This window comes from Neopelma chrysocephalum, unplaced genomic scaffold (genome assembly GCF_003984885.1).
Source record: "Neopelma chrysocephalum unplaced genomic scaffold, ASM398488v2 Primary Assembly neopelma1_23, whole genome shotgun sequence".
Lineage (NCBI taxonomy): Eukaryota > Metazoa > Chordata > Aves > Passeriformes > Pipridae > Neopelma > Neopelma chrysocephalum.
Window position 1 is genome coordinate 12383304 of NW_020897691.1, and position 19616 is coordinate 12402919.

Genomic DNA, 19616 nt, shown 5'->3' on the forward strand with positions numbered 1-19616 from the left:
AGCTTACATGGAATAAATCAGCACTTTTTAATGAATTTTATTCTGTTGAACAAGCTGAATTTGAAGGTTGAGGTAACTGTCACATATTTTACCAAAACACATCGGTAAAGAACAAGTTAGTAGCTAAAGTCAACCAGAGTTGCATTTTTTCCCTCAAGTATTTACACAGGAGCTGTGCACAGGTAGATGTCTGAAACAGAACAGACTGTAGCTCTAGTTATCGTGAAAGAGATGGTAACTCCTGAGAGGAGGCCAATGTATTCCTCCCACTCGAGAGCAATCTTGTTAGTATAATGCACTGAGAAGTTTCCTTTCTCTAGTTAGTTCTGTAATTAGTCTTCCTTCTAATCCTAGGACAGATGGGTGCACAAAACAGTGTGAGGTGACTTAGCTTCTTTTTATGTGCATCTAAGGAGTTGTACTCACACATGTCTAGAAGAGCGCTTTTAAATTTTAAAAATGCATTGGCACAGTAAATGAATAAGAACATACCCTGGGGAAGAATTCAGACATCTGTTCTGCTTTTGTGGTTATACCTCTGCCCATAACACCTTAGCTTACAGTATCGTTTCTTGGATCCACTGGGGGAGGGGGGGGAAAAAAAAGCAGTAGCAACTTCTCATGTGCCTCCTGTGTAACTTGTACACTTCTTAAAATATGCAAAACATTGGAAAATAGGTACGGTGAAATACTTATTTTAGTTAGCTTTTTGGACTAGAATTCCTGCATTTTAAAATCTGGGAGGGAGGACTACTGGATTCTTTTCTGACTCTGTGCTATGAAGGCCTTGCACATTCTATATAAAGCACACCTAGGTTAGTTTATGGTAGTTCTTATGATACTGAATACTTACTGTACATAAACTTGAAGAGCATGTTGGGTTTTTTTCTCGCTGTTGGCCTCATTGTGCAGTGGCTTGTGCTAGGCTATGGCTGAGGTGGACAGTAGTTCCCAAAAGTTTTAGCCCTCCCTGCTCAGCTAGAAACACTTAGCATCTCTTGGGGTTTCTTGAGCAAAACCTTGGCTTGGCTGTCTTCCTCTGACACGTACAGTGGAGAGGAGCAGAAGAGCATGTGAATTGGTTTTTGTTCTTGTGAATGGAAGCTATACTGTACATGGTCTACAACAAAAATGCTCTTTGGAGGCCTTTAAAGCTGTGTGCTGGAACTATTTACGTTTATTTTGGAAATAGGCAAATTACTTGTATTAGGAGTAACTGAGAAAAGGAAAAGCAATAGTGTAGGAAAAAAACAGAGCTAATGAGAGTGGTAGTAGCCTGTTTCTCTGTGCCCAGTTTGGGGAGCTGGAAGAGGAGGCCGGGCTCAGTGTTACTGCTGCCCTGTAGTAGAGACTAAGGTAAAACATGGCTTGAAATTAAAATGACTAAAACTGTGCTGAATACTACAACTGCTCCTCATGGGAGAGGTGGGTTTGGAGTCCTGATCTGAGCCTGTCACTGAAATACAGAAAGTCTCAAATGCTCAAGAGGGAGCACTTGATTACAGAGCATTAAATTATTTGACAGAGATGGTTCCTGCATGCTTAGGAATGGAATTGTCTGCAGTTTTCTATTCTGCTTCTATGTAACAGTTGCTTGTGAAGCAATGTGATGTGCGCTTGCCTTCCAGTCTTACGAGCTTTTAGATAGCTTAATTATTTAAGGTATTTTCCTTCTGAAGGAAGGAGAGCAGATGAAAGAAATGAGCTGAGATAAAGAATTAGGTCAAGTCTCTTTCCCTAGCAACCAAATGAACAACAGTGACCAAAAAAAAAAAGAAAAATAAATATTTTCTCTTGATGGTAACTTCTACCAATAAATAGTTTCTTCTAGTCAAATGCCATGTCCTGGAATCCATCTGCAGAGCATTTTGATGGGCTAGCTTATAATGATATTGTGGTTAGAAACTGGGCTGTAATTACTCCATTTGCCCTCTAAGAAAATGTCACTGTTTTTCAGGAAAAACTGAAGCAACAATTTCTATAGACACACAACACACGTGTGCCATTTTGTTAATTAAATAACCAAGAGAAACATGGGACAGCTCACCAAGGCTGGCTGGCTTGGAAGACAGGAAAGGAGCAAGTGGAATCAGTTTTCCTGACCAAAGGGATGTCAGTCTGAGATGATCACAGAGTTAAATTCTGGAGTAGGATTTGACTTTTGGAACTTGTTGAATGCTTGATAAATCATAGACTTCTTGTGGAGGGTCTGGACCAGTCACTTCAGTGATTGTCACACCTGTAAGACAGGAAGAATGCTGTTTTTTATTTTCCTACTCCAGAAGCATGCTTTGAAGAGAAATTCACTACTGTACGTATTTCTGCCCTTTCATGAACAAACTTGAACACAAATCAAGTATTCTTATTCTTCCATTGGTAAACCATGTGTGCAAACATCAGTATATTGTACAGCAATGGCTCTGTGACTCTGCTTCTTTTTTTTTTTCTTTTTTTTTTGGTCATGGTGAGAAAGCACTGGGGAGAAGTGTAGCTGCTCTTAAAGAAATTTGCATTGCCACTGTCCAGGATCAGCTTGAATTAAGAATTTCTGTTGATATGGTTTGGGTCTTTTGCATGGATCTCAGTGTTTGAAGGAATTTGGCTTCTGTTTTGTTTCAGCATTTGGGTAGGAAAGACAAACACACACACATATGTGTTTAATTCTGGAAGTCTTCCATGCAGATACCTGATATTAGATTTGACTGTTCTGTCATATGAGAAAAACTTATTTTTCTTTGTTTTTGTTTTTACACTGGTGTTAAAACTGGGACTGGTCAATAGGAACCAATATATGAGTGTCTAACTGTGCATGTATCATACCCACAGTGAATTCTTAAGTGGTTTAACTCTGTTTTACTTGCTTTGATTCTGTCTTGCAGAGTTCCAAAGTGCTTGCAAAGAAGGAACTCTCCTACATGCCTATCATTGGCTGGATGTGGTATTTCCTAGAGATAGTCTTCTGCAAGCGCAAGTGGGAGGAAGATCGGAAAACAGTCATACAGAAGTTGCTGAGTCTCCGGGACTACCCTGAAAACTTTTGGGTGGGTGATGACTAACAAGTGGGGTGTGAGGTGCTATAATGCTTGGCAGGAATGAAGGGCACAGATGATATGTGATATTCACCAGCTTGCTCCTGAGAACTTTGATTCATGAACTTCCTGGCGGTATCAGGAGAGTATTCTTGAAGAATTGAATTTTCTCTGGAATTTCCCATGTAATAGTCCGTCTTGTCTGTTTTCTTCCTCTGTAGTATGGAGCCCTACAGATGTCACTGCAAAAATACCTGCACTGTGATCCGTTCAGTAAATCTTGTGGTCCTCTAAATACAGGAACCTGGATAGGGGTAGATGTGGGGGTTCATGGCGGTGTAACATGCATGTGACGATGTTGTATTGAAACACATCAGCCGTATTCTTTACCTAAGATCCCCTCTTGCCTTGGATTGCAGAGCTCCTACTAGTGTTTTCCCCTTCCGTATGATTTTGCCTTTCCTGTGAACGTGCTTGGTCAGACATGGCCCAGTAGAAGTGGAAGCCACAGATAAGCACCTCGTCAGAGATATGGCCCACTGGGGCCATCGGCTGTGTTACAGGGAGAGGATTGGTGTCACTTTTCAGTAACAGGAAAGTGTTACTTTTTGCATTGCTATCAGTTTTTAGTATTGACCCTGCCTGGTGTTTCCTTTCAAAAACCTTTGAAATTTTTCTCTTAGTAATCAGAAAAATCATAGTTCTCACGAGCTAGTGATGGCAAGAGGGCAATTCGGTTAAAGAAATGGTATATTTAAGCAGCCTCACCAGAGCCTACAGAACCTATTGCTTAGAAGCAGTTTCTTCATGAATATGTATGTGCTGGATCTCTCATTCTCTGAAACAAACTTTTTTTTAAATTGTCATTGATTTAAACAAGGGCCAAGCTGTGCTTCGATAATGTTTAAATGACTTCCAGGCAGAACACTCTGTAGTAGAGGGACCATTCTTGGTTTTCAGTTTCAGTTTATCTCACTGAGATTTGCCTGTTCTCTGTGACTTGTAAAGGGCGTTGAATACCTTTCTATGCATCTAGGTACTTCAACTCTAATCAGTGAGCACAAGCCACCACTACCCTATAGATACTAATTACTAAGGAGGAGCTATACCTACATAGAGGAAACAGTTGTTGATGTACACCTGGGGTTATTGCATGTGGAGTTTTAATTTGCCTTTTTATGATAACATATGTCAAAAGGCACAACAATAGCACCTTGGAAGGTAGACAGGCAAAGCATGGGAAGTGGACTAGAGAGACTTTCTCATCAGTTTCTGTATGTTTCATCTAGCTGCTTAACATTATGCTTGTGATACATGAGTAAGAAGTGGTCTTGGATGAGCTAGAGCTGAAAGCTGTCTGCTTGGCTAGTTTTCTTCAATCTCTGTCTTTCTTGGCTGTGTTTTTGCTGTGGGTTCTGAGGTCTTAGCTTGTGTGATATGGCAGTGCTCTCTCTTGTGTTAGTTTGCATTCAGGCTTGGCAGAAAGCAGATGAGCAAGTGGTAAATCTCTAAAGATCTGTTTGCTCTCCCCTGCCTGCCAGTGGCAAGATTGTAATTGTTCATGTCTGAGCACTTCCACTGTATAGTTCATAAGGGCATGAGGCTTTCAGTTGTCCTGCATCTGCTGCCTTACATCTGTTACCAGCTCTGTCCCTGGCATCAGAGTTGCTGTGTGTAGTTGTCAGTGTCCTCCTGCCATAAGTGAAAGCCAGAGGGTTGGAGTCAGGGGGTGCAAGCTGGGCGCTGAAGCATTTCCTAGAAATGTCTTTAGTTTAGACACTTACCAAGATTTAGATACCATGATAGCTGTACACTTCACCGTCAGTGAAACATTTGCAACAGGAGTATATTTTGAGTGTAGAGATTGAGTGACTCATTTAGAGAAATCAAGTCATTCTGATAGCAAGTAGCAGAGCAGATGATTAGGTCTAAAAGCTGAAGTTCAAACCAGAGGATGGCAAGTTGGATGAGTGTTTGGTTTTGACTTTTTTGTTGTTTGTTTGTGTGTTTGTTTGTTTCAAATTTTTTACTTCAGTCAAATAAATTACCTAAATGTGTGTGTGACTACAACTGTTCCTGCTAGCAGTCTTAACTTGGGCTGTGCTGGTGGGAATTAGAGACACCTCTGCTCAGTCATATGTAGAAGACCTGAGGTTCTGTCTAACTGTAGTTCTCTCTTGGTTTTAGTTCCTGATTCATTGCGAGGGCACAAGGTTCACAGAACAGAAGCACCAGATTAGCATGCAGGTAGCCGAAGCCAAAGGTCTGCCCAAGCTCAAGTATCACCTACTGCCACGAACGAAAGGATTTGCTGTCACCGTGCAGTGTTTGAGAAATGTAGGTAAGGAAAGTCACAGGGAACAATGCTAAATGGTTATTTCATCCAGCTACTGTCAGTTTGCCGTGCTTTTCTTTTTTCCTGTAGCGTGAGTCCTAGCAGAAAAGCCCTGGGATCCTCTCTGACCTTTTTTCCACTGTGATTTTACTAATAAAGTCCTGGAGCAACTTGGGTTTTTTAATTATTATTATTTTTGTTTTGTTTTCTGTTACTGTGACTGTGTATTGGGAAATCTCAAATTGCATATTTTGTACCTATTGCCAAAGGATAGTATTTCTTAGTATTTACTAAGCTATTCTATTCTAAATGAAACAAATGCATCAGTAGAGAATCTGAGGCAGTGTGTCTTAAAATATTTCCTTGTGGTAAATATGTGCCTCAAATGACATAATTTTTAAATTTAAAAAAAATATTCTACTTTAAATTCCTGTATAGATTTAGAGTTTCTTTGTGGAGCTGAGGAAGGGGAGTAGACCTTGACTGAAGATACATGTAGCCAAAATTTTTAAACAAATTATTTCTGCATTACAGAACGTGAGTAAGTTTTTCTTTGTTAATGTTGTTCTTAGCTCCCTATCCCCCAGTTATGTCTGGTTACTTGCATTTGCCACCTTTAAGATGACATCAGTAAGAATATTGCACACATTACCTTTGAAGTGATTTTTTTTTGACTAATACTATCTATCAAAGTCGTCTGCTGTGGACTTCATGGGCAAAGGAAAGACAGTGCTTAAGTAGCCATAGTGTTACAGTATTTTTGGGGGTTGGTAGAGTTATGTATTGTTAAAAGGCTGTTGCATAAGAAAGACAAAGTGGTTATGGGTTTAGAAGAAAATGTTCTAGCTTGACTGAAGCTAATATCAAAACTTCTTTTGTCTTTGAAGACACATTTTCATGTGGCATATCTGGGATAGTTGCTGTAAAAAAAGCTTTGTAGTCAGCTGTCTTGCTATCTGTCATATTTCTTCTACATATCCTCTTGTGAGTCAGGCAGATCATATCACTGTTGTAGCTTACCAGGCACCCACAACTTTCCACCCCCAAAATGGATAGCATAGCTTGGATCTTTTCTGATACATGAAGAAGAGGTAAGTTATGTGAAGCATCCAGTAACCCCCTTAAGGGCACAGTTTAACCTTGCCTTTTGAATAAGGATGACTGTTTGACTGAGGGCAGGGAGTTGGTAGACTTGAGGCATTGAAGAAGAGATGAGTCAAAACTCTGTGACCCCTAATGCCCTGAACTGGGAATCAGGGACAGGTTATTTTGGTGGTGATTTTGTTCTTTTCACTGCTCTGTGTAGTACAAGCGAAATACAGCATGATTGTGGACAAATAGCTGATTTGTGGGAATATGTTTCAAAAGGAAACAATTGTAGGGAACCCAAATGACATTTATAAAAACTTTTTGGTGTTCATGTGATACACTACAGTAACATTTACTAGGATCCTAAATATTTGAAATACCTTCAGAAAAATAAGGCCGAGATTGCTAGATTACTCATATACTTAGGGGAGTGTGTGTCATTGCCTCCCTCCAGAAGCTGTGACTCGCTAGATGAGGCAATGTAAGGCCACTAAGAAGGTATTACTTCCCTGTGAGGGTTCAAGGAGAAGCACAGAGCCATAGCTTCTCATATACAGTTTCAGCAAAAACTGTCGAGCTTGAAAACCCAATCAACAAACCTCTGAGGGTTTGATGACCCCATATCAGTGTTGCATGTTTTTCTGGATGTGTTGCTTTACTTGCCTTGCCACTTTTTGCAATGAAAGGGAGATACTAGGGTTATTGTCTGGGTTATTATATGTTTCTCTCCTATAGAGACAAGGGGTACATGTGACGAGCATTTGAAAAGCCTTTGTAAACAATGTCTTATTTTTAGAACTCCTTGTAACATTATTATGTACAGATAACAAGGAAGTCCATGCATGTTTTTTGAATAGAGAATGTGATGGGAGTCTGTTTTGACAGTCCATAATCTAGAAATGTAAACTCTATCTAGAAGTTAGGTCAAATCTGCAGTGGGGTATCCCTGTGCATCTCTAAAAATGAGAGACTGGTGCTGAGCTCCCTGGATCCATTTTGGGCCCTGCTATTTAGGCTAATGCACTTTCAGATCTCCCACAAGGGGTAGTGGCCCTGGCTGGAGCTGGAGCACCATGTAGCAGTGAAGTCAAGCCACAGGTTTGGGACTAGTTCACAGGTTTGGGACTAGTTCACAGGTTTGGGACTAGTTCACAGCTGGGTGTGACAGAGCTTCTGTCTGTTTTTTTTTCCACTTCTTTCTGACAAAGGTGTGATTCCACTTGTTTGAGGCTGTAGTACTATAGCGTGGATAGATGGTGCTCTTTCCGTCTATAGACGTAATTCACCCATAGTAGCAGTGATCACAGGTTGGTCCTCTTCAAAACTTTGGATCAACTCTTAATGCTATATGGTGCAGTCATTCTGGAAGTAGTTCTGAAGTACTTCTGCAGTACTCAGAAATAGACGTTGGTGACGTCAGCCTGGCAAGTCCATCTGTTTTGAAAAACTTACGTTCAGAAGGAGTTTATTCAATGTACATACGTGAGAAGCTGCCTCCATACCAGTGGTACCATTTCTGTCAGTATAAGCAGATATATTTGGATTAAAATATCTTTCACGTGAGAGAACAAGTAAAGGACTCATTTCTTTCATAAGTGGTAATGGAATTCTTTTCTTCTCAGAGATTTACTTTCACAAATTCAGACCTCTGCACACAATTTGATTCTTAAAGAAGTGCTTTTAATATTTTTTTAACTTTTCTGATAATTTTGTCAGTGACCGTCTCTCCCAATATGGTAGTAGAGACACAGTCACCAGGAGCTTAATTTCTAGAAGCTATTTACTGTTTTAATAAATTGCTGTTTGCTATCTGTACTGTTCATGGAAGCAAATGAAAATGCAGATCCGTTTCTAAAGCACTCATACATGATTTACCGTAAAAATAAATGTCATAAATACTGCAAAAGATATATTTAACTGTTACTTTTATTGCCTGGCTGTTTATCAGGCAATTCCTTTCAGCTGTTTTTATTTAGTGAAGACTTGTATTTAAAAATGTGCCTCAAGATGGGTTGTAGATAAGCCCAAGTTGTGTTGTGCACCTTTTCCTCCAGTTGTGCACACTGGGAACTACTGTCCTAGAGGAAACGCATGAGAATAAATTCCAGAGTGGTGTTCTCATGGAGTTCAGTATGACAGTGTATGGGAGTATTGCAATGACTTTTTTCTTCCCTTGAGTTGCACTTTAGTCCTGGATAATTATTTGCTTTCAAGGGGGCTTCTAGTCATCGTCCAGAGCAAGTTACCAAGTTTCAGAGGATGAGTGATTTTTGACCAAGCTGACCAGAGCAATGAAATGGCAAATCAAAGGATTGTGTCAAGGTGGTAACATACCAAAAGTACAGTGAATTCCACTGTATCTTCCCCTCCCTTTTGCAATCTTCAGATCATTGTGTGCTAGTATAAAGGTGCATGTAGGCCTACCCATTCCCTGTAGGTTGATTTGTCAGATGATCCACTATGATTCTGGTATGATCCTCCATGGCCACAAAATAATGTGTGAAATTCAAGAGGACGGTTAAGTAAGAAGAATCCTCTCTAGATATGTAATCCGAAGATTTATTTTTCTTTTAGGTTGAAGTTAAGAAATTAAATCTTTTTTATTTACTTTTTAAATACATAGCTCTCTATCAGAATGCTGTACAGGGAACAAAGTTAAAGATGTGAAAAATAGCTGTGCAGAGATTAGAAAGCAAACAAAAAAAACCCTAGACTTTTTTGACAGGAAATAGCAATTCAGCTGGAAAAATTTTGGGTTTAGTTATGATCTATTCTGAGCCTTTGAAATGGCTTTCAAAGATTTGTCTTTGATTTTTAATGAAAAAGAGGTTTTAAGATATAATTTCTTCATAGAAAATATTTCACGAATGAAGCAAAACTTCATTTGATGCTGCCTATATTAGCCCGAGAGTGAGACAGTTGTTGCAATGTTTTCAAGATAGTATGGAGTTATTTTTTTACTTGTTTTAGAAAGTGAAATTTCTGGACTCCTCAGCTTTTGGATGAGAAAGTCATGAGAGGTCCAGTTCTAATTATGTAGTTTAAAAATCCATGTTTAATGATAACCGGTTCACACAGCATGCTAGTGCTGCTTTGGCTGTGGAAGCTTTCTAGCAAATTTTAAATTAATGCAGTAATTTTTCTTTGACACTTCTATTGTTGTTCTTTTCCTACACTTTCAGAATGAAAAGGCTGAAGTCTTTAGTTATCTTCTGTTATATCTGGATATAACAGAGGTCTCTTTACTCCTGCACTGCTGTCATTGTCTTGGGTTTGGCACTGCTTTGCACCAAAGGATTTCAATGTGTTATTAAAAGGGACTGGACTGAATATGAAACTACAGACCAGTTGCAAACTGGAATAGGATTTCTTTTTTTTTTCCCTGGAGAAAAGGAAGATTCTGTAAGGCTGTCAGCATATAAAGATGTTCCTGGCCAACTCTGCAGTCTTTTTCAGAACAGGAGAACCATCTTCCAATTTGTCTGAACAAAAACCAATTCATATAAAAACTCAAATGGAGATATCTTGTAAAAAAATGAAAGAACAAGTGTTCTGTATATCATACTTTGCTTTATTGCATCCCTATTGTCATTAGAATAATGCTATTAAAGAATAATCTAAGAAGCTTACCCTGAATAAACCAAACTGAGCTCTTGTTTTCATTCAATTACATTGGATTAGTAAATTAGAGTAGATTACTAAAATCCTTCTATGCTAAGAAGCTTAAAAATGGAGGCAGATATTTATTTAAAAAAAAAGTAATTTCCTACTTGTACAGGGAGAGTAGTGTGCTAGAAGTAGATTTTAGCTTATGTGTTGCAGTTTTGAGTTTGGGCTAAGAATCTAACTGTAGTAGGAAAAGAATGGAGTTGTTAGTGCGGGGGACAGTCTGTATGCAGTGACAGGGGTTTGGCCTTTGTGTTCAGGATTTCCTTTCAGTGTTGAAGCTGTTCTGTGCTTTGAATTCTGTTTTGGAGTGACAAATGATGTGGTGAGTTTCTGGGAGCTGAATGCTGTGACCAAGCCATATTTATCTCTCTATAACTGGAGAGGTTTCAAAATCAAGAGCAAATCTATGCTGTGTAATAAAAGTCTTTCTTAGGCGGGTCAAGAGCTCTCACAATAAAGGTTCATGACATGCGTTTTTATTCATTATTGCAAAACTCTGGAGCAGGAAACTTAAAATACAGCAAGCTACAGGTGAAATGCTTGTTAGTCACTTATGTGACAAAAAAAGAGAAGTTTTTTTGCTGTCATTGATCTTAGAACTCATACCATGATGCACAACATATTTCAGTGTCAGGAAAATCAATTGTTTGCTGGTAATTTTGTGACGTCAGGAAAATAAGCATGTGTTCAGACAAACTTTTTTGAAACACTGTATGTGGTTTAACAGTGAATGTTTTTTCTTTGGGAAACTACTTGTTAATGCTGTCTGGTTTAACTGCAATTGGCCTTTGCAAATGCTTTTGCTGTTACTACTCAGTCCTGAACTGCAGAAACAGTTTTCTCAACACTGAAAGTTTGGCTGCAGTTTTGTTCAGTGGAACTCGTATGTTATGTGTGTCGCATTTGCATGTCTTCATAGCAGCAGCCCAGCTCACACAAGATGTAGTCTGTCATTCTGTCTCTGCCTTTGCCCTATAGCAACTGCCTGAGTTACCAAATAAGGGACATGAAGGAGGGGTTGGTTTTGACCCCAGCAATTTATAGTTACATTAAGCCCTCCTGCTATAGGATCTCTCTCTCTCTCTCTCTCTCTCTCTCTCTCTCTCTCTCTCTCTCTCACACACACACACACACACACAGACTTTACCTGTTCTTAGTCAAAGAGTATATATTGTTCATTGTTTATAAAGTGTGTTTCTGCCTGGTTGTTTCCTTACATTTAGGGGGGTAGTTGAATCATTCACAGTGAATCAAGACAGACAACAGTTTTTCAATCATTGACTCCTAGGAAGTCCTAGGTACAGTCTGTCAGAAACTGTGACTGTATGCCCGTCATTCTGCACCTGATGGGGAAGGAGGCAAGGGTGTAGAGCAGACCTTTTCATTCTGCTGGTGCAGTTTCTGAAAGGGTCACTGGTTATTTGCCTTCTTAAATCCTGCATGTTGGGTGTTCCACTGTCATTTTTACCTTGGTGACAGCTCAAACTGTGGTGCTATTTAAATATTCTCCTTGTCTGAGAGATAATGACTTATTTCCATTGTATTACTACGGTAATCACATAACCTGTTTCTCTTTTTGTAGTTTCTGCAGTCTACGATTCTACCCTCAATTTTAGAAATAATGAAAATCCAACATTGCTGGGAGTTCTAAATGGAAAAAAATATCATGCAGATTTGTATGTAAGGCAAGTAATCCATAGTTTAATTTCTTTTTAGCATACAGGAGTGTGTACTTGCTGTCGCAATTGGACAAATAAGGGAATGTTTTCAAGTAGGTAATGGAAAGCAAATCTCTACCAACCTGGCTTCACAGAGCTTCAGATAAAAACTCCTATTGGATGGGAAAGGTTTCTTGTAAAGTTCTGTGACTGTAAATATGTGGGAAACCCATAAGTGTCTACACTACTTTTTGTTTGTTATTTTTTTATTCATTTATCTGTCTGTTTGTTGGCTCAGGAGCAGCAGAAGGGCCTCTTTTCACTCCCTTGGCCAGAATATCAAATATCATCTAAGTGTTCAGATGGAGTTGCTTTATACCTGTCTCTGGCACAGGAGTTCCAGCTCTGGTGGAGACCAGACTGAGGACTGTTCCTATCTCTGTTGGTATAGTTGTTGATGTATTTGACTGCTGCTCCCTCCCTACCAGGGGGTTGTTTAATGAAAAAAACATTACTTGGATTCCTTTTCATTAATGTTTCTATAAGTGATGAATACCCCAATGAATTCCCATAATCTTAATGGAATGAGCCGATTCCCAAGTGACGTTCTACCAGCAGCACCCATAGATTAGGGTTGGAGCATAGGAGCCTAAAAGTGACACAAGTGATCAGGAGTTCATCATAACCCTTTTAGAGCTATAATGGGGTGGTCCAATTGATTTATCTTGGATACCAACATCAAGTGGAATAGGGTGACCTTTTCTTTTTACCTCCCCTTTTCTACCTGTTTGAAAAAATATTTTCTTCAGAACTGTTTTTGCTCAAGGGTAAAAAGAAACTTTCTCTTGATTCCTCCTCCCACTTGGTAGCTTAGCCTAGTTGTCCTTTGTCTTTGGTGTACACAGCTTGGCTGACTAGTGTTCATGGAGGACCAGCTGGCCCTACCTGTGTGGGCCATTTCTCCAATGGAGCACAGGGGCATTTCCTCTTCCTGTGTCTCCATTTACACCATTCCAGCCTGCTGCAAGTCAGTCTGGCAGAGTATGGAAATTGCTTTTCACAACTCAGGGTAGCTATTTACCCTTCTGTCCTTTTGAGCTTCTTGAAAAGCTCTTAAAGGCAGGGTAAGCCTCATGGCTAAATTTGTTTTGGCAATTAGCTGGAGACTATCACAGACATTCTTCAAAATCCTCCATATTTGCTTATCGAAGTGCCATAGGTGTTGCATTAATTGGAATTTTGAAAAATTTGGATGGCCATGTTAAATTGTGTTGGTTTGCAATGTTTGTCACCTTAAGACCTTTTTAACTAAAGGAACAAATCAGTAGTGACACACCTGTTAATTTATTAACTGCAAACAGGAGTGCCCCAACTCTGAGAAGTTATTCTCTTGTGCTGAAGGAAGTTAATTTGATGCTGCTCTTAATGGATATTATTTAAAATATATCCTACAATGAAAATGTAAAATTATTAAATATTGCCATTGGTGTACTTAAATGAGGATGGTAAGAGATTTTTTCTGTCACAGAGTTATTGACCAAAATTCATATGATGAGATGAAAACTTTGGTTTGTCAAGAGAGAATTTTTCAGTAATAGGAGCCATTTTGCTGGACATTATCCAACCAAGCTTCACATAACAAAAATTACAAGAATTGGAAATGTTGACGGAGAAACACTAGAGAACTTTACCATAAGTATAAGAGCAATAGTTTGTTTTTTCTCTCTATTGCCTAGCTGATTAAGTACAGCCTTTAACTTCATAGGTGGGGTAAAAAATTCATTAATTCAAAACCTTTGTTTGGAAACAGATAATTGTAAACCTTTATCTAGAAAGTTGCTCTAGTGAGCTCAAACATAATGCATTACTATTTCAGAAATCTAAATTTCTAAATTCCACATATATCTAAGAATTGAAGGTGGCTCTAGAAGCAAACTATGTTTTGCTGATCTTGGAGTTGTTACCACAAGTTAAAAAAAGGAGAAAAATGTAGCAAGTCTCCTGTCAGATGGATAATCTGTATGTATAATGCAAGTGCTGTTCATGGAAACCAAAGTATTTAATATTCTTGAATTTTTCTTGTTTACCTTTGGCAGGCGGATTCCATTAGAGGAAGTCCCAGAAGATGAGCAGGAATGTTCTACCTGGCTCCACAAACTATATCAAGAAAAGGTTAGTTTTTTTGTCTAGACAGCAATTGTGAGCCCTAGTGCTCCGTTATTTACACTGCTAGTAGACCTTTACAGTGTCCATGTGTAGTGGTCCTACTTTGGAGGCTTAGAGTGGATGTTTCTGCACATACAAACTGATGTTGTGGTACCAGTCATAATTGCCTTTATAAAGAGCAACGGGAAGAAAGCTTAAACAAGTCTTTATAGAGGAGTTTTAAAACTCTTCTCTAGAAAGTTACATAAGAATACAAAAATCAAAATTATCTTCCCCTTAAATGCACCTTCTTAATCAAGAAGTAATTTGTACGCTAAATGAGATATTTTTAGTGTATTAGAATTTTGTCCCTTGTTTTTCCTGTCTTTTTTACCAAGGCAAACATCCAATATTAATAGGACAGGCTGATAAATTGCTTTCACATAGTGTGTATAGAAGGCATGCATTTAAGATTCCTAATTACATAGGATGAGGAGAGAATGATAATGACTGTGTGTTTGTGAATGCCTGGTGGAGTTTTTTTCTTATTTCCAAATGCTTTCATATGCATCTTTCAGTCTTTCAGAATCTGTTTCTTCTGGTCTTTGTTTTTATTAATATAGGAGATAAGGATTGGGGGATGTGCTTTTTGAGTACACTCAGCACTCCCATTTCAATCAGTGGGAGTCATAGGTATGCATGACATGAGGGCCTGGCAGCTCACTTTCCTTCAATACATTGATCAAAGTTATGTATTCAGACTGAAATGCAGCAGTGCTTTGGATTTAGAAGTGATAGAATATAGCTCTGGTTCCCTCTCACTGGGACAGCAAAATTCTGCTGTGCCATTTGTCGTGCTCTACCCAGGACACCACGTTAGCATTTCTGTATTGATTATGTCCTAGTCTTTCTCAGTTTCATGCCATGACTGTTTCTGTTTTAATTCTTAGCCCCTCTAAGCGGTTTGCTTACAGGAATGAGAAAAGTAAATGTGTCTTGAGACCTCACTTGTCGATCTACTACCTTTGCCTCTGATCCCTTTCTTGTAATTTGTGCCAATAACACCTGATTCAGACACAACCCCCAGCACGTTTGCAGAAAGGCAGGATGTTACCCACAGGCTGGTGCTCATTCTAGAGGCATATATGTGCAAATGGTCCTTTTGCTGAAAATTGCAAAAGACCCCTTTCTGCTACTATGAATTTGTAGCCCTTTTTCATGTTCCTGAGAACCATTTAGACATTTGTAAGACAAGAACTTAAATGATAATATGGTAATTGTTTTTCTGAATCCCTTATTACATAGTTTGCAGTAATTCACTTCGAGTTTGTTCTGTTATTCAGCCTTTGGTGAACACTCAGTTACTTCTAATGCAAACAGAATGTTCATCTATCCTATATACTATTATATGATATGGTATAACATAATATCCTTCATATATGTTCTTCATGGCAACTTTGCTGGTTGGTTAAATCTATAGTTTCCTGTTAAGAATAAGGAGGGAAGGAATGTGTGTTTAGTTTTCCTTTCCACTAAAACCTTTTTGGTTACATAGCATTTTTTTTGATTCATTAGAGGTGGGTTTTTGTTTGGGGATGGTTTTAATTTTTTTCTGAGGGTAACATGTCTCTATTTCTCCAGCTGTTTTACATTAGTCATTTCATTGCAGTCATTCCTGGTTTACTGAAGCCCATGTCTTTGTAAAATCAGACTGGCAGAATGTAGAGCAGGGACAACTTCTTGAAGAGTTTTGAGATTGATATGAAAGCCCCCCTGCAGGGTAAAAATGCAGTTTTGTTTCATCTTTCTGCCCTGCATTTAAAAAAAGATAATTGGCTTTTAGGTCAGATAACAAGCAGCTGCCCAGGTGCTGTTTCTGAAAATGAATTCTGTTTCAGATTGTGTTCAGAATCAGTAAATGTTTATGATAAAATGTAACAAATCTGTATTCAAAGGGCAGTAATTCATTTTAAGATACACACTCATCCCCTTCTTTGTCTATTTTGGTTGCAGCACTTCATTTCCTGTTTCAAAGCAAGACAAGGTGTGCACACAACTGGAAAGCAGAGCCCCTATTTTATCATGCATTATGGTTACATGTGCCTTTGCTTATTCTCAGTGAGTTTAATAAGTTTGCAGTACTTTCTCAAGGCTTACATATAGTGTGCTGAATTATGCTGTAGTAGCATGAGTTAGTGACTGGGGAGTGCCACAGGTACTTGAGGTCAAGGCCTGTGCACTCATGGTGATCAGGACTGCAGGTGATCAGGTTGGAATGGGTAATAAATCAGTAATTAGTAGACATGGAGGGTTACGACTTTTTTTTCTTTTAAATTAAATCAACATTAGTAAAGGAGTGAAGGTCTTTGAGAAAAGCTTGTGTTGTTTTTTATGTTGTGGCCTGATCTCACTTACATGTACCTCTATCGGAGATACTTCTCTCTGGGAATCTGGCATGTTTATGTTCTTGCTACTTAGTACTTCATTTTTCGGTTTAGCCACTGCTGAAAATGCAGTGAGCAGACTCTTGCCAAATAAACAATGACACTGTGCTCTTCCAAACGAAACACTGTTCTCCTTCCTTTTCCAGGCTTACAGTAAGCACCGTGTCCATGTACTTCTTCCTCACCTGAGGTGGATTTTGTCCTTCCATGTATGACTAACACTGCATCAGTTAATGCCAAATTATGACAGAGGTGCTATTTGTGTTGCGCATTGCCTTTTTCTTTTATTTCTTTTATTTTTTTTTTAACTCTCATTGCTAGAGAGACTGCCTTTGACTTTAACAAGGACTGGGTTGAGGATCTTATTGCCTGGTCTGAAGAGGTACTGTGTAATAGTCACAACTCAGCTAGCCCTTGCATGTTTGTTTTCTTTTTTTACCTCCTTACAGCCTCAGTGCCTGAAATAGAAGTTCTGCTTGAGAATCTTAATTTCCATTAAAAAGAAAGCAAGCTTCTAACTTTTCTCACTTGTAGGAGAAGCATGGAAAACAGGGTATGAAAATATATGCTGAAGTGCCCTAGGGACTTAGCAAAGCATAACTGAAGAGGGCAAGTGTACAGAACTCCAGTGTTTGGGAACAAAGAGTATATTTTTGGATACTCATTCTTTGTGGGCTTCCTCATGAAAAGGCAGCGACATACCTCTGTCGTCAGACCTCCTGGGAGGAAGAATCCAGTTAGCCTCTGATGGATGTTCCCTGATGGATGTTGCCTGCATTACCCCCACATTGTCTGAAGTAACTTAAATTTGGTGGGGCCAATAGAGGGAGCATGTTTCCATGTGTGAAAATGATACTTGAGTGGATGGGATTGATTACAAACTGGAAACAAGGTCTGTATGCAGGGAAATGAAAGGAGCTTAATGTAAGTGAGGTGATTTCGGGAAATTTTGAGGTACATTATGGGTTTAAAGGCTGACTTGAGATGTTGATGGGTACTATAGGCACTCTTGCAAAAGCTTAGAAGACAGATTAACCCTCAAATGTCTTTTGCAAGGAAAGTGAATATATTTGAGCATAAGGAATCTTAACTGAAGAGCTGTTCCCTCACAAAGGTGTGAAATGCATAGCGGAGGTGTTGGCTTTCACATTGTTTTACCTGTTGTATATGTTTTCCATCTGTCTCAAACCTCTCTGCAATGTGATCAGTGATTTTGCTGCCCCTAATGCTGTGCAGAGCCAAGAAGGGAAACACTGCTGCATTTGTTTTAAGCGAGCCTGTCCTGCTCTCTGTAGAAACAGGCCCTCTAATGGCAATACCAATAATAGGAATTCTTTAGTTTCTGGGTAATACTGGTATTTGGGAACCTAATTGTATATAGTAGAATTCAATTTACTGATGATTAGTAGCTCTGTGTTGTTAAAGCAGTTACAAACCAAAGTCCTCAAGGCACTGTAAAGAAAACTTCATACACTGTGTGATCTGGTGAAGATGACTAATTAATTGGCTATAGCGATCCCAGTACAATCTAGCTTGCATGAGTAAAACACTCATAATTTTTCTAACCTCAGTAAAGAGAGTGCAGTATTTAATTACTGTGTAATCTCGTAAAAGCTGAATGTTCCCTTTGAAATAGATAAAATGGTAGCAACTTCTAATTGCTAAAGTTGCTCTTAAATAAAGAAAGAATTATTTATGTCAGCTGGAGTGTAAGTAAATGTAAAATCATAGCACAATAGAAATAAACTTCTTGTGTTGATTAGGACAAATCTTGGCTTTGCTGGAATTTTTGGAAACCAAAAATCCTTTCTTTGAAGAAGTATAGGACTTCACTCTGACTAAACTAAGGTTCCTTTTTGTGTCAGTCTAATGCTGACTTCATTAATTAACCAGTTTTATGTGATAACACAGATTAATAATCTTTGCTTTTGAACAAGTAGGAAGGGTTTTTTTACCCCGCCCCCTTTTGATATCTTTGGTTGATCAGATCGCTAACGGCAATGCTGTTCACCCCTGTGGGCTCTAGAGGAAGGTACTGAATTCTGAGTCTTCTGTGCTTTAAAAAACACGCACTACAGAATAGAAGAAAAACAGCCCCCACCCCATTATCTTCCTGATATTATACAAAAAGGGAGAGTCCTTTGGTCAAAACCAGCGAGAGATTGTAAACTCTTTAGAGAGGTTCAGCACCCAAACTTCTTTTACAAGCTTCATGGGAATGAGGTGAGCAAGACTGCATCTGGAGGACAAAGCAGGCAGAAGAGGGTGGTGTTCTTCAGAGTATGGGACAAGATGGCGTCTGGTCACCTTTTCTGACTGGTTTTTGGGTGCTGTTTTAGAGCAGTGCAGTGGTTGGAGAAAACATTAGGGAACAGAGGATCTGCTGCTGAGCATGTAGCCCAGACACTTCTCTGGCTTACCAGCAGTATTTGGGCAGTGGCTGTGGCTCTTGCAGGAGGTTCAGCATTGCTGCAGGAGTGTACATCCAATCACCCATCTTGTTTTACTGGGCTTGTTATACTCTCCAGGTATGCCATTTTTCATACTGCTATGTGCAGGAGAAAGAAAGTATGCTCTTTCCTTTTTTTTTTTCCCATTTCTTTTTCTTTTTTTTTTTTTTGACTCTGTGTTCATTGACTTCAAAGTACAAGCTTTCCAGCCATCACTTGGTCTTTGATCTTCCCCTGTGGTTACAAGCCTGCAGCAGGTGGAACATCAAAGTCAGAAATGGCTATTTTGTTGGCAGATGGGGATTTAATTGTTGCTCTCCTTTGTTCTACTAGGATGCATTCCAGGAAGAATATTACAGAACAGGAACCTACCCAGCAGTCCCTATAGTACCACCCCATCGACCATGGACACTTTTGAACTGGCTTTTCTGGGCCTTATTGCTGCTATATCCTTTGTTCAAACTGCTCATCAACATGATCAACAGTGGATCATCACTGACACTGGCTAGTTTTGCATTTGTCATTATAATAGGTAAGTTTTCTGAACAAAAAGATTACTTACAGGGTAGCTTTCAGATATGATTTATTGAGGCTTGCTAAATATAAAGATGGCTTGTGAAGTTAACAGCCCATCTGTGGGTGGATATTATATCCACTTTAGCTTGGAATAGGTTAAAAAGATTCTTTGTTTATTTTTGTATAGTTGTATTAATTTTTTAAGAGCTGCCTACAAAATTTTCTGTTTCTGTAGAAATCAAAACAGTGACTTCTCAGTGGGTTACCTACAAAAGGCTTTC

General features: G+C 39.0%; 1 protein-coding gene across 1 annotated transcript in view; it reads left to right on the forward strand.

The window, feature by feature from the left end:
• Nucleotides 1-19616, forward strand: part of AGPAT4 (1-acylglycerol-3-phosphate O-acyltransferase 4) — an 83497-nt gene that overhangs the window by 54088 nt on the left and 9793 nt on the right. The window contains exons 4-8 of the mRNA XM_027686993.1: nt 2880-3041; nt 5217-5370; nt 11705-11807; nt 13877-13952; nt 19153-19351. Coding sequence (XP_027542794.1) covers nt 2880-3041; nt 5217-5370; nt 11705-11807; nt 13877-13952; nt 19153-19351 — 694 coding nt within the window. The remainder of the gene's footprint in view (nt 1-2879; nt 3042-5216; nt 5371-11704; nt 11808-13876; nt 13953-19152; nt 19352-19616) is intronic.